Source organism: Cydia splendana, chromosome 12 (assembly GCF_910591565.1).
Source record: "Cydia splendana chromosome 12, ilCydSple1.2, whole genome shotgun sequence".
Lineage (NCBI taxonomy): Eukaryota > Metazoa > Arthropoda > Insecta > Lepidoptera > Tortricidae > Cydia > Cydia splendana.
Genome location: NC_085971.1, coordinates 10476518 through 10492813, shown reverse-complemented (window position 1 = coordinate 10492813; position 16296 = coordinate 10476518). Strand labels below are relative to the sequence as shown.

At 36.0% G+C, this 16296-nt stretch overlaps 1 protein-coding gene across 1 annotated transcript in view; it reads left to right on the top strand.

Moving 5' to 3' along the window:
- The window catches only part of LOC134795527 (uncharacterized), a 92981-nt gene that overhangs the window by 53119 nt on the left and 23566 nt on the right, over positions 1-16296 (top strand). The window contains exon 6 of the mRNA XM_063767415.1: positions 5011-5176. Coding sequence (XP_063623485.1) covers positions 5011-5176 — 166 coding nt within the window. The remainder of the gene's footprint in view (positions 1-5010; positions 5177-16296) is intronic.

Genomic DNA, 16296 nt, shown 5'->3' with positions numbered 1-16296 from the left:
ATACCGAAAATCGATTTACCTAATGTCGAATCACCTATGCTCGTTTCACCTATTTTTTTAAATACCTAATGACCAATTAACCTAAGCTCATAACACCTAATGAACGAATTACCTATTGCACGTTTCACCTACAATTGGTTTACCTAAGCTCAGAATACCTATGCTCGATTTACCTAAAGTTGAAACACCTAATACTCGAAATACCTAAAGCTAATATACCTAATACATGAAACACCTAATGTTGATATACCTAATGCACGAAATACCTAAACTCGGTATTCCTAATGATCGAATTGCCTAAAGTTAACATACCTACTGCACGAATTACCTAAAGTCGGTATACCTAATGATCAAATTACCTAAAGTTAACATACCTAATGAACGAAATACCTAAATTCGATACACCTAATGCACGAAATACCTGAACTCGATGCACTTAGTGAACAAAATATGTACCTAAAATCAAAAATATAATTATTGTTTAGTAGAATATTATTAGGACATACTTACAACATTTGGTATACATTTTTTAGCCAAATCATTCAATTGACTTACTATTTTTTATTATAATATAAGGTCTAGTCATTTGCCAGAGTCGAGATAGGTGCGACGACGAGCAAAGCGAGGAGGAGCGTGTTAGGTTAACTGCGACCAAACAGTGCCAAAACCGACTTTTATTTCATCGTCATGATGCTAACTTACAAAAATTAAGTTTTTGATAAGATAAGATAACTAATTTTGTATTAGACTTAAGAAATCATTCTACTACCTAAAAAGAAGCGTTTCAAAAAGTGTATTTTTAAGTTGTTATCCAAACAAACAGTTTCTACTGTAAGGTTGGGAAATCATACGATTTATTGGGTGGAGTTGCGACTTGATCATTCGGCAAAATGATATGAATTTTGTACTAGGTATATAGACTTTAGGTATTCCGTGCATTAGGCATATCAACATTAGGTAATGCGTGCAGGAAGTATATCAACTTTAGGTATTTCGTGCGATAGGTTTAACAGTTTTAGGTATTTCGTCCATTAGATAAATCAAATTTAGGTACATCGTTCATTAGGTATATCAGCTTTAGGTGTATCGTCCATTAGGTATATCAGCTATAGGTGATTCGTGCATTAGGTACAATAGCTTTAGGTGAAACGTGCAGTAGTTAAAACGTGCATTAGGTATATCGTGCATTAGGTATTTCGTCCATTAGGTTATTTAAGCTTAGGTATTATAAACTTAGGTCAGTCAATGTTTAGGTAAAATTATTGATAGGTAATTTAAAAATAGGTGAATCAAGCATAGGTGATTCAACATTAGGTAAATCAGTTTTCGGTATTCTGATATGTAACCACCATTTCGTAGGTACCAATGTGTCACGTCTGAGAAAATTAATCTTTGCGCCGAAAAAAATGGCTTCCGGCCGCGAATGTTCTAAAGTGATGTTTCGTGATAAACTAAATAATCATAAATCTTTTCTTATACTATTGTTACAAATTTTGAGCACGCACGAAAGCATTTAAAAAAAAATTTCGGTACATGTGTGGCATCTCGTCAGTGGTCGATGCCGTACTAAACGCAAAGAAGTGCACGCACTTCATTGAGGTGCGGAAACATTTTGTTCGAGATGCCGACTCTAGTTATATACCTCAATGATAGGAACCTCTTTTTTGAAAATCGGTTAAAACTGTCGAGTACGAAATAATAAAATTATTTGAGATTAATGTGATGTCTAGACTTCTAGAGGGCAATGAATTACTAAGAGATTAAAAAGGGCAATAAATACCTATATTTAAAAAGAGCCACTTAACAGATTACATTTTTAGTAAGTAGAAGTAGAGTCAGACCAAGAAAAGTTTGCAGCGATTTTGAGAGCCCACGCGGTGCAAGTGTTATTTATACGTCATAATTTTATAGAAGTTTGACGTTTAAAATAACACTTGCACTGAGTGGGCTATCAAAATCGCTGCAGACTTTTCTTGGTCTAACTCTAGTAAGCTGATTATAATATACTACGCTTTTTTATTTCAGTTTTTGTTTAATTCTGAAGAAAAAACATTTTTAAGAATATTTTAACGTTGCACTTAGCTTAGTACCTACTTCTAATAATAATCCTGAGGATTAATTAACTAATGCTATTACTTTATGAATGATTATAAATGTATATTATAACGGCCGTTTAGTCTGAATAGTCGTTGGTGATCAATGATCGTACCAACGAATCTGGTGCATGGGTTCAAATCTTAGTTATAAGGCTTTTATTGGCATGATAAGCATGGAACTGGAAGTTATGGAACTTACGGAAATTCTCTGTGTAATTAATGATGAGTATTTGCGGCGCTAGAGTCGTTGGGCCAGGGGGCCAATTTTTGAATTTCGACCGCTCGATTTCGTGTATTTCGCTTAATAATATCTCCACTACGAGGGCATTTAAATTCTACTAATAAAATTGAATACGAGTGGTCAATACCCCTAGATTCCCAATTTCTATCGCTTGTATTTTAAAAAATTAGCATTTCGCTGTTTTGCGCCGATTTTCGAGTGACGAAATAGAGCGATCGAAATTCTAAATCGCCCCCCTGGGTGCGTAGCTACATGCCCATAGCTCCGTAGCGAACGAAACGCAACGGTCACTGTCGCTGATTTACCTAGAAAGAGACAAAAAATGATGTTACAGTCTAGTTTCTCAGGTAGGTATGCGTGTGTTATAGACTGTTAGTTCGGTTATATCTAGGTACATACCATACCTACACCTACTGTACCTACAGTCAAGTGTAAAAATATGGGTGCACAAATCATACTAAAAATATGTCCCATAGCTGTTATGTTAGCAAATTAAGAACTATGGGCAATTAATAACCATATTATTCTTATATTTTTGAGTAAGTTGTCTACACCCATATTTTGACAATTAACTGTAGGGGAAGGTCGGGTAAAGAGAACTCCCCAGGTAAAGCGAATTCTGGCTCCCAATCCTAAACTATTCGACTTTGTCGCACCACGCGCCTATATGATGTTCAGGATCCTTCGCTCTATGAGCGTCAAGCGACAGAGGGAGCGGTCGCTGCGAGCGTCGTCGGTGAGGAGGAAAATGTGTTTTTAGTGCAAACTATTCGATTTTGAAAGGTACCTAAGTCCATTAATTGTATGTTATTTTGTCATAGTAATAATCTCGAATTTTAATTCAAGGTGCTTCTATTTCTTATTAAAGTATCTTCCTTTTACAACGCAGTTCTTTTAAAACAATCCAACGGTAATTTTTTTAATTCTTAATTTCTGTAACTGACTGAATGGGCAAAGTGGATCGGGCAAAGCGGATAGCGTGTTCACTTTGAATTTATTAAGTAAATTTTTTTTTTGACAATATTTTGTTACAGATGGTATATAAATATCAAAAAAAAGATCAATTATTGCTCCTGGCTAACAGATGTCATGGAAATGGCTATCAAAACGTGGATTCGCTGTGTTAAAATGTCTTCAAAGATGCCGTGAAGACTTATGCTTATGAAATCAGTGAAAATATGTCAAAAGTTACTTGTGACAGCTTTTTCTAATTAATATTATTGAAATGATCTTATATTGATTAATTTTCACTTAGTTATTAAGTTCACTAATATTTTATGAGTGATATTTGCTTTGCCCGGAGGCCTGTTTCACTTTGCCCGGCACCCTGGGCAAAGCGAATAAAATATCTTTTTTTACGTTTTGTTCAAAATTGCAGCAATTATTAAACATTGGAGGCTAGTGTTGTTTTAAATTAAAAGTTTATTAAATAAAGACTTATTATTGACAATTATTTCATTTCTTCCTTTTGTTACATTTTCCTGTTATGTCAAGTCAAAGCTTAAGGTGTTCACTATACCCGGACTTCCCCCTACCTATTTAAATTTTGCTCCTAAGGAGGCGACAGCACAGTTGGAGGTAGCTCCATCGGTAATAGTTTCTCATATTCCCGCTAAAACTCTGAGCAAACTGTAAACCTATCTTGTTAAAGACGCATTACAGTTTTCAAGGATAATGATTCTCATACTAAGTTCTCCGTAACTTATGCTAATACCTAAGTCAGCGCTTTTCAACCTGTAGCTCGTGGTTCCTCGGGGGTCACGAAGCCATTATTAGGGAATCGCGGGTGTTGCAAAAAAAAGTTTGTACTTCGGGGATCAAATCTTGAAAATGGTAAAAAAAAATGGTTTCCAATCGGCCAATGAGCCATTAGTTTGTTATAATAGGTACTTATAAAATAAGATCTTTGGATAAGTAATCGTCATTGAAAACATCATCATTATGTATTAAATATCGTTCGTAAATTGTCTTACTTCATAGGTAAGCTAATAAAATATAAAAGTTTTTGAAATAGCGCAGATAAATATAATAGGTACCTACGCACATAGACATTTTCAATCAAGCCAAGCCGCAAGAATGCATGGCACTAAAGCAACATGGCATGGAAGAAACCGAACATGTTGTGCGTTAATTGATTTCCAATTTTAACTGTAAAACATTCATTTGTTTCAGAACACTTAGTAAGTAATTTGATAGGAAATAAATACATTGATCACGACATGTTAGAATATCCATTAGGTATCGAATGTTAGGTACAATTTGACTTCCATTAACCTGTGTTTTGGTGGTAACGATGGTCAAAACGTGTATCAGACCAACTGCAATTAGTAGGTACTTATCTCTAATAAATCTTGTTTTCACATACTAAATATTAAAATGATATCTGGGATAAGTGGGATATAAAAACAGACAAAAAAAATGCTAAAAACCTATGTACCTACTTGCTGAACATATGTACCTACTTATTTAACGAAGAAGACATAACCGTGTAATACGTGTTGTTGATAAGTTCTGGTCTGGTCTTCATCAGCAGTTCCTCAATGTCACTTTTTTAATGTAAATTGGATCATGAATATCATGATATCATTTTACACGTTGTCGTGTTAATTTTCCGTTTCCTTTATTGTATCTGAAAAGTGGAACATCTCAACTGACGCAACTGTTTTGTTCCAGGGCGATGAACTTCCCAGACCCGCAATCGCAGGTGTTCGCGTTCCCGCTGTCCGGACCCGTGAGGCTGCCGCTGCGGCCGCAGCCCGAGCGCCCCATGCCCGCGCCGGAGCCCCGCATGCCCTTCGCCCCCATGACCCCGCAGCACCGCGGACCCTTCCCCCTGCCGGTAAGTACACTTTGCTTTTATGAGACCCTGTGCCTGTTGGTCTACGAGTATGAAGGTACCTACCTACTATGGTACCTAGCCGAAAAATAGTCGACATCAATTTCTTCTTGCCATCCTTTTCTGAAAACTTTGAGAACGTCACATGCCAGCCTTAAAACAATACATAAGCGAAACATTTTGTTCGTACTAAGGGGGTCGCGTCATGAAAAAGTTTGAAAAACAGTGCATTACAGAATATAACTAATTTAAGCTTTACTTTTTTGAACAATCCTGTAAACTGCACGTTGCAATAGTAAAGGATATTTTTATAAAATAGCAAACTAACTCATTAAAAACATAAAAACAGTTCAAGTACCATCGCCCACACTGTTAACTGTCCATCGGTGGACCTGTCCTGTGTAAGGTCCTGGACCTTATTACCAGTGATCGGACAACTCATCGCAAAACCATCAAAAATCATTTATATATCAAAATAGGACAAGATTTATTAAACTCATAAGTATTACGTACCTGTGTATCTTTATAAAATTTCCAGATTATACTCAAAAACTTCAGTTCAAAATTGTTAAAAAAATTGTATCATGTTCCATACTAATATTTATTTTGCGATGAGTTGTCCGATCACTCCTTATTACAAAAGGCATAAGGTCCACCGATGGACAGTTAAGAGTGTTGCTGTTTGTACCTACTTAAAAAACCACAACCCAATTAATGGAAATGGAGTACTTATTGCATTATAATACGAAGCCGAGTTAGAACTGCTAAGAGTCTTTCATTATCTTTAAATTACTGTTTCTATTATTACGTAAAGAACAACATATTATCTTTTTTCTGTACTGTGTGGATAGTTATAAAAGAATAATGGTCCAGTCGCGTGGTAGATTGCTGGAGCGCTCGTCACATGTCACATGCGCCCCTGAAAAGGAAAATAAAAAGGTAATAGGATTTCACGACGTTTTCCTTCGTCGTAAATCAAGTGATATACTCGAGCATCTTTATGGTTGTTGGCTCGACCCATAGGTACACGAGAAGTATTTAGGTGCTTATATTAACTTTTCAATTACCTACGAAATCGGGAAAACATTTCACAACACGTGTATTGGGGTAAATCGACTTTTTCTTGTAGCTCGTTCTTCCGTTAGGGGCTGTCCATAAATTACGTCATCGATTTTTGACGATTTTTGACCCCCCCCCCCTATAATCATCCAAAAATCATGCTTCAAATGACCCCATTTCCTCCTACTTCATGCTACCGTCATCCGATGTCCAGACCCCCCCCCCCCCCCTAATTTGAAATGACGTAATTTATGAATAGCCCCTTACGTCTCCTGACCTGAATTACCCCATTCTTTAAAATCACAAAACAAAAATAAGGACAATGCAACATTTCAGTACAATTTTCATATTAATAAGTATGAGTGTGGTCTATATGCACTTGAAGGACGCAACTGCACACCAATTGGCACTGGATTTCCGTTTTCAATACAGTAATTTTGAAAAAAAATAGTTTAAAATTGCAAACGTATTGTTTCATTCGTCAGTAGCTGTTGTATTCCAATGCACTTTGAGATTCTATATGTACCGGTATGTATGAGTAGTGGTTGCGAGTACAACTACGTGTACGTTATAACATGATGCTCCCATCATGTATATCCAGATCAACAAGTTCCATTGTTTCAAGTGTTCATTATATGAACATAACCGCACGAATTACACCACACGATTATTTATATTGATTGAATTTCTCATATGAACCTAAATATGTGTAGGTATTTTGATTATAACTGAAATTTTGTTCAATTACACAATTACAAAAATAGAGCGGATTAATACGTATATTCACTGCATTCTACTTTACTCACGGAACAAAGAAATTACTTTAGCAAAGTTGAGGTCTTAAAAAATGGTTAAAGCTACTAAGCAGGCGAGCAAGTAAACTATGGAAGGTGAGTATTGTGCAACAAAGAGAATTTTATTGTATTGTTAAGGTCTAAGACAGCTTCACTCTATATTATATAGTTTCGGATTTCCCCTCAGTATTCCATTTAAGAAAACGCTCTGTAGGTATGTATATATTTTTTTAAATCTTTAAAACAATTAAAATGGGCTTTAAGTTGAGTAACTCTATATTGGAGAGCTTTCATATCTTTCCTTTTGATTGTTTCGGTTATCATGTCAGCTAAGTTTAGGGGTCATCCATTAATTACATCACACGTTTAGGGGGAGGGAGGGGGTCAAGAAAATGTGACATGTTGTGACAAGGGGGAGGAGGATTCACAAACTTTGTGACGTCACTATAACTTCATCATTTTATACGCATAAAATAATTTAAATACATTAGTAATTTTTAATTTTAATTTTTTTTATTTAATTTGTTGTTTAATATTCATTTAAACAACAAGTTTTTGAAACGATAATCGTTTTTATTCGTTTAATTTTATTTCTTAATCAGTTTTGGGTTATAAAATTACTAATATTTCTTTTGTCAAAAATATTTTGATATAATATTAAAAGACTAATTGCCGATTTCGTTGAAGAAATGTGACATCACACCAGGGGGGAGGGGTTTGCCAAATGTGACCAAGTGTGACAAGGAGGGGGGGAGGGGTAAAAAAACCTAGAAATTCGTGTGACGTAATTAATGGATGACCCCTTAGTTATAAATTCAGTTTTTAACTTCGAGGTATTGCTCTTATCTAGGCATATTAAATGACAACGCAATTTATTTAGTTTAGATACGGTTTGTTTCATTTTTTAGGTATTATGAAAAAAAAAGCAAAACCGAAGTGATCCCATAAGTGTTCCGTGAACAAAGTTTTGTACGGAACACTAAAAAATATTATTTGTACATTCAGCATCAGAAGTTACGGATCAAACAACGCGTCAAAAGTTAATACTGTTACCATTCCTTAATAGCTTAAAACAAAGAGATGTGTCTCTTTGTAGAATAGTTAAACTATAGAAAATTATTTTGAACGAGAACTGTAGATTTTATCTCTATTTAACTAAGAGTATTAGATGATGGGAGATACATTTGGTGCCTTGTTGTATCAGTTACGATTGATGCCAGTCAGCGTTGTACACGATGTCAGGCGTGGCTCACTCCGCGATTTCGTCGCTTTGCTACAGGTAGCTAAAAGTACACCCGTTCCACACCAATTTTGGCATAGAAAGTAGCATTCTATAGAAGTGGTATACGCGTGCCTCCGTGAGGGACAAAACATACGCAATGCGACAATATTAAAAACACGTTTTAAACTTCCTGACAATATACTTAATTCGGTCGGGTTATTTGTTGCCCACCATAGACCGTACTAAATTGATGGTGGGGAACAAAAAAAAGTGAGACTGTGACAAGGACAAGCAATAATATCGCTTTCTCTGCTACTCTTACTGAAAGTTCTATAAGTGTATCTCGTTCGGTCATTTGGCCCCTCCCCCGTTTCATCTCTATATTATTGTACCTCTATGAATTTTGGGGAAAGCCATAAGCCGCGCGTGGCGCTGTCGCCACCTAGCGGCCATATCTGTGCTGATCGTAACAGACGCGTTTTGTTAGAGAGTGAGTCTTCTGTACCTAGTACTATTATTTATTCTGTGACGATGTACAGTACAACGCGGCCTTGTCCTTCCAATTGTTAACCAATGATGTTATTACATATAATGATACAATATTTGCTCATGTGATATTTACCGATTTTTAAACTCATGTTATCAATCACTCACGAATAATAAATATTGTACCTATTGTCGGTATTTGCTCCCAAATCTATTTTTAAAATATTTATCTACTTACATCGCATCTATAAATAATTTGAATATGCCTTTCTGATTTATTAAATATCATGTTAAATATCTGTTTAACTTTTCTAAAACGTTATTTAAGTTTGTATTTATATTTTATTAGATAGCTTTGAAAATATTTAACTGCACAGTTCGATAACCATATCTACTATTGTATAAATAAGTTGTTTGTGTAGGGCTAATTTAAAATCTAAAGTGTCAATTCGTTCTCAAAATAGCTAAAAAATACATTTAAGTACAACGCAACGCACTAGTAATTAACAGACCTCCTTATCTGCGTTAGGTAGATATTATAAATACACGCCATTTTCTTCTGCCGTGCTACACTTAGTTCAAAGAATTATTTATGAGTACCTATCTTAAAGTAAAGGTATTCATTATGAGCAAAAGTCGTCTGTTGCAGACACGAGGTGCAGGCATAAAGGGAAGTGACTTTGGTACGCCCAAAAGAAAAACGGAGTTAACGAGTCTCAGCTATACATACTCGTACAGTAGAATCCGCTTATAATGACATCGAAGGGAAGTGACAAACAAGTCATACTAAGCGGATGTCATATAAAGCATAGTTGTACTACTTCTTATTTTTGTTAAATTTTCCAAATTAATCTCAAATTCCTTTGTGAGAAATCCTCGCAGGGAATGACGTGGTGACGGTTACGAAAACCAGTGAATGTGTCAGTATAACCGGACATAATATCATGGAAATAGGATTTTTAGGTCATAGTAAGCGATTTGTCACTATAAGCGAAGTCATCTTATCCGAATTTGTCACAAAGAATTTTATATGAAAACCAAACTTTGCACTGTATTTACGTCATAGTAAGCGGTTGATCAGTATAAGCGAAGTCATAATAAACGGATTCTACTGTACCTACAACGTTTCTACATTATCCGTTTTTCTGAAACTAATACGCTAGATGCGCATTCGTTTCAGAAAACGGATTAAAAAAAATCGTAGCGCTTTTTTGGATCACAATACGGCTGCCATAAAAATTTGCAATCTTGCCTTTCTCTAGTTTTTGACTTGAAATAAATCACGAACACGGGTCTAAAATGCGCTTAAAAATATCTAAAAAAATGTACACAAAAGCTAAACATATGAGAATTATTTCTAAAAATGAGCAATATTATGCTTGAGGCAACTCAGCGATTACTTTTTTATTTATAAAACACAAAAAATTTAAATTAAAAAACACGATATTCGAAATCTTTCAACAGCTCTTTCTAAAATCAATATTTTGCATAATGTTAATAGTCATTAATTTTCTTCAACCATGAATCAAGTTTCCCACCTTCGCCACGCTTAATGATAAAAGTTACGGACAACTTGGAAAACTTCGGGAATTCAGAAGAGATAAGATAATTTTCTTAATTAATTAACCGCGAATCTGTGACTTGGCGAAAAGGAAAATACTTTTACTTCTTATGTATCTACTTATTCGTAATTATGTACCTAGGAAAAGTATTTTAATCTAATCCTTAATTTAAAGTTAGGTTTGCATTATTGTATGGAGCTATCATTATAATTACATTAGCAAAAACGAAAATAGTACCCTACCTATCTACATATGATTACTCAATCGAATCCAATTCAACGTTTCGATCAACAATGCGGTCAACTTGCACACATATTAAATTTTCTTTGACTCGTTTGATTGTAAAAAAATAAAATTGAAATGCCAGTCGGTACATTGGTTAGCCCAAGGCGTTTAAAGCGAGTCAATATTATTATTCCGATCGACATCGTCAGTGACCAACGGGCAGTTTGTGAACTTATAACTAGTTGTTTAAACTCTCGGCACAGTGATTTAAATCCAATAAAAGGCATCTTTTTCACTCGAAACTTAATATACATACGAGTATATTCTCTTCCAATCATGTTTTTTTGAATAGTTATATATATATCATAATTTAACAATCTCTCTCACAAGAGTCTATCTTACAAATCACGAATGTAAATTAAAAAACCGGCCAAGTGCGAGTCAGAATCGCGTTCCAAGGGTTCCCGTACATTACCCAATTATTAACAATGTATTTTTTATATGTGAAACGCGAGTGAATTGCCTTTAAAAATCCCGTAGGGATCGGATCAAAAACTAAGTAATTAGTCCGACTCACGCTTGACTGCATATTTCTAATAGATTTTCTGTCATCTATAATAGGTAAAGAACTACATTGTATATTTTTTCAAAATTGTAGACTCAGTAGTTTCGGAGATAGCTAGGATAGGGAATGGTAATTTTTTGGCTATTTTCTTAAATAACTTCTAAACTATTTATTTTAAATTTACAAAAAAATATATTTGAGATTCTGAAAATGAGCTCTTTCATTTAATATGTAACACGATATAGTTTAAATTATTATTTTTTTAATTTTGTTGTAATACGTAAGTTGTCCGTCTTTGGGTCAAGAATTTACATATGTGTACTAATTTTCAACTTAATTGGTCCAGTACTTTTGGAGAAAATGGGCTGTGACAGACGGACAGACAGACAGACAGACACACAGACAGACGCACGACTGATCCTACCGTTTTTTCCTTTTAAGGTACGGAACCCTAAAACCAGTAGGTAACCTCAGCTCTCAGGCCATTTAGCAAAATAAGATTGTTAAGAAAACAAAAACATTTATCGAATGTTATATAATGGTGATTGTTTCCAATTTTATTGTCGGAACCATGTTCTTTGATAAATGTAATTTAATAGATAATTGTAGACGTTTAGTTTTTGTCGGCTAGTTGAGATGGTTGTTAGTTGCGATCTCGGCTCCGGGGCTCGTACGTGCCGTAACGTCAAACCGAGTTGCTGCGTAATTAGTGGCTGGCACAATGATTTCAAAAGTAAAGATAGGCCCGTATAAATAGGTTCATATAATTTCGACCGAACATTCTTGTTTAGTGTGCCTGGGTGGAATGCTACAACGTGATTGGTTGATGAGTTCGCATAACGCGCGCGGCTGGTCGCAACTACAGTTGCGATAGACTGCACGATTGGCTCGAATTCGTGCGTGACACCCAAAATGTCAACGCTGAACTGGCACTATTCTTAGTGCCCGTAAAGCCCGTCTTTACGAAGTCATGTATAAGTCAATGGGCTGCCAGGACGTGCCGCATTGTGGCTCTTGTATAACTTACTTCTTCAATTAAGTTATGAGCTGAGTATTAGAACTCCAGCTATATTATTAATTGCTTGTAGATCTCCTTATTAAGCAAGTAAGTAAGCGTTCATGGGGTAGTGGGAGAACAATGGATATAAAGCGACTGGGAATAATGAAATAAAACTGAGTTTATAACTTACCATAATAATATGAAGTTCATAAAGGGGCCCACTGATTAACAGTCCGCCGGACGGTATCGGCCTGTCAGTTGTTCGGAACTGTCAAAATTTTGTTCTAAGTGACAGGCCGATACCGTCCGGCGGACTGTTAATCAGTGGGCCCCTTTATACGTATCACTATACGTAATCGTTTAAACTTGTTTAAAGCTAGTTACGGGTATTTCAAAATGATGTTTACCTACCTACAAAAGGTGTAAGATACTTACAGTAATACAGTACCTATAATTAATTTAAGTCAAAGATATTTTGCTAAATTAACGACAATTTAAAGTCAATGTCCTCAAAAAAGTAATAACTTATTTATCTTCAACCATCTGGTAACACGTGAAATTTTCAAAGTCATTGCACCTTCACCAGGAACTGTAGGTACATACTTACTTTATGTCCGTATCTTATTGTTAGTAAGTACCTATATTTTATTGCAGTTATGTGTCCAATGTATCCTTTCAATGTTTTGCCTGTTTTCGACCCACGTATACTCAGCAAATTGTTCCGTTATGTGAAGGGCATCATAAGTCGTGATACTCGTGATTCTTTTTGCAAGTTTTTATTTTTAATTTACAAAAATCAGTGGTATGCGGTCGATGCACCCAATCCGGTCTTACAGACTGGTTGCAATGAAATTATGTAATGTACCTACTCATCCGGTTTGGGACAGCATTATTATAAAGTTATCGTTTGGTTATTGTGGTAAACAAGCAGAGCGAACCACAAAGATAATAGAATACCTATGTTGCTCCGTGACAGCAATCAAACTTTATAATTCCAATTATCGCAGTTGCTCTGGAAGTTTGCCTTCAGGCGGCAGAAGTGCATTTGTATTGTCGGCATATTGTATCTATTATTCTAGGCAAATATTGTCCCGATTCGAACTTTAAGATACGTCAATTAATAGATCTAGAAACGATAGAAACGATTTCAAGATTCAAACTTTCTATGTCAAGGTATAAGTAGCTAACTTATTATGTATACAGAAAATAGTTTATGGATTTTGAAACCAGGTTTACTTTTTATTTTACTCCTGTTTCTTATGATACCTACTTGGAACTGATAGGAATGTGGTTATAGAATGAGACACTTATCCAATAAGTAAATCTAAATCGGCCAATCCGCCACCCATAGAACGACGGGCATCATTTCATTTACACTTATTAAAGTGTACATAATTATTATAATTTCCTCTCGAATTTCATCCCACAAAGTTTAATAAATTAACGTCTTGTGGCAGGGTGCGGTAAAAACGAAGGCGTCTGAAATTGGAAAGCGTAGCATAAATTAACGTAAACCTTCTCAGCCAAAAAGCAAACACGCGTGCCTCGGCCGTAGCGGGAGGAATATTTACACTTATTGGTTAGGAGTTTGGGTTCCTAAACATTCTTGCGTCGAGCCCCTTTTGTGCAGAAATATATTAAAAACGCATTGACTGAGCGTGCGAGCGTGCTCACTCGCCCTTTATCCTATTGAATTTGATGTATCCAACTATCTATTGAATGTTAAATGATATTAGAAAAGAAAACTGGATGTGTAAGAAAAAAACATACGGCACTCTGAATGACACATATGGCGGTACTTGCTTGGTCTGTTTCGATATGTAGGTACTCGTACCTTCTGTTCAATAATACTTGGCCCTAGGTATGTTATATAATCGTACTTCGTAGGTGCGCGATTGTTAAGCCTTGGTTTCATGGACGCATATGAGTCGCGTCTAGGTCTAGACGCTGCTGACCAGTGTTGGGCATTCAAGAATAAAATCATTATTTGAATAAGAATTCGTAGGAATAAAATCATCTAGATTTTATTCCCGTCAAAAATATTCAAATAATTTTGGTCGGGAATAATTCGTATGAGAAAAAATTTAATGAGAATAACTTATTCTTAATGAAATAAATATAATCATGATTTTTAAACCAAATAATATTCCACGAATAAAAATATAGTCCGGGTACCGTATAGGTACTAATTACCTATAACTATACGTACTATACCTAACTAGGTAGATGTAATAGTAGTTAGTCTCTTGTCTAATTTATACCTATTTTATGGAATAAAATCTTACAAATTGACTGTCGCATAACGCATAGTTTTAGTAACCGTATTATTTTTAATTTACTAACCAAATCATTAGGTTCAATTTAGCTGGTCTAGGGGCCTAGCCAAGATGCCAATCGTTTGCGCTCCGACAACGAAGCGCTTTGTCTCTATTACTCTTACATATTAGTGCGATAGAGAGACAGAGATAGCGTTTCGTTGTCGTAGCGCAAACGATTGGCATGTTGGCTATGCACCCAAGGTGCCTAGCCAAGATGACAATTTTTGTTTTTAATTTAATAATCAAATCATCAGGTAAATTTAACCGTTGTGGGGGCCTAGTCAACATGCCAATCGCTTGCGCTCCAACAACGAAGCGCTTTCTGTCTCTATCACTCTTACATATTAATAGTGCGATACAGAGACTGAGATAGCGTTTCGTTGTCGTAGCGCAAACGATTGACATATTGGCTACGAACCCATGGTGCCTAGCCAAGATGACAATTTTTGTTTTTAATTTAATAACCAAATCATTAGGTAAATTTAGCTGTTCTCGAGGCCTAGCCTCCAATCGCTTGTGCTCCAACAACGAAGCACTTTCTGTCTCTATCACTCTTACATATTAGTGCAATAGAGAGACAAAGATAGCGTTTCGTTGTCGTAGCGCAAACGTTTGGCATGTTGGCTACGCTCCCAACGTGCGTAGCCAAGATGCCAATTTTTGTTTTTATTTTAATAACCAAATCATTACGTAAATTTAGCTGTTCTGGAGGCCTAGCCAATATGCTAATCGCTTGCGCTCCAACAACGAAACACTTTCTGTCTCTATCACTCTTACATATTATTGCGATAAAGAGACAAAGATAGCGTTTCGTTGTCGTAGCACAAACGTTTCGCATGTTGGCTACGCTCCCAATGTGCCTAGCTAAGATGCCAATTTTTGTTTTTATTTTAATAACCACCAAATCATTACGTAAATTTAGCTGTTCTGGGGGCCTAGCCAACATGCCAATCGCTTGCGCTCCAACAACGAAGCGCTTTCTGTCTCTATTACTCTTACATATTAGTGCGATAGAGAGACAGAGATAGCGTTTCGTTGTCGTAGCGCAAACGATTGGCATGTTGGCTATGACAAGGCGTCGTCGTGTGTTTACCCGCGAACCTTACGACTTCTGTGTGAAGTAGAGTAAAGCTCGAAGAAAATTATTTATTTATTTACTTAAGTCTTCATTCAAAAGGGACATCGTTAATTAAATAACGCTTGAGTGAAATTCAGTAAGGTTATAGTAAGAACCCATCAGCTCCGCTCGGGTAAAATTCAAAACGTTATTTTTTGCCTCAGTACACTGGCGTATCTTGTCGATAAGTTTTTGAGCGATCCCATAAGATTCTTAAGCCTAGCTCACATTTATGAGCTCTACAGAGGTCACCGATAATTGCATACGATTTTCGAAACGATGCCGACTACAGAGGTGCAACGAATTCATTAATCGATCAAATGCCACAATTTATCAAAACACGCATGCGATATTGGTGAGGTTTGTCTTTTAGCGCGTGAATCGCGCTCTGATAGTAAATATAGATGCTGGCCGCCATTATCCAAAATAAAATTAAATCCTTAATAATAACTAATGTAGTAGCTACATCTCAAGACTTGCTATTAAAGCTGTAACCAACTCGCGTACCTACTGCACGTACTCTCGGTCCTAGTAAGTACCCAATTCCTGTGTTCATCAAGATCGTATTGATGCCGCGTGGGCTCTGTTAACGAGTCGACAAGCAATAAAAATATATCGGAACATATCAGTCCAAATATTGGCGCGGCGACGCCGCGGTGTACGTGATCTCGTTATTAGAGACTGTAGGCTCGTTCTCATCGGTTTCTAAGCATTTGTCTCAGGAGAACCAGTCTAGAGTATGATCTATTCCAGTTCTCGAAACAACTTACCTACT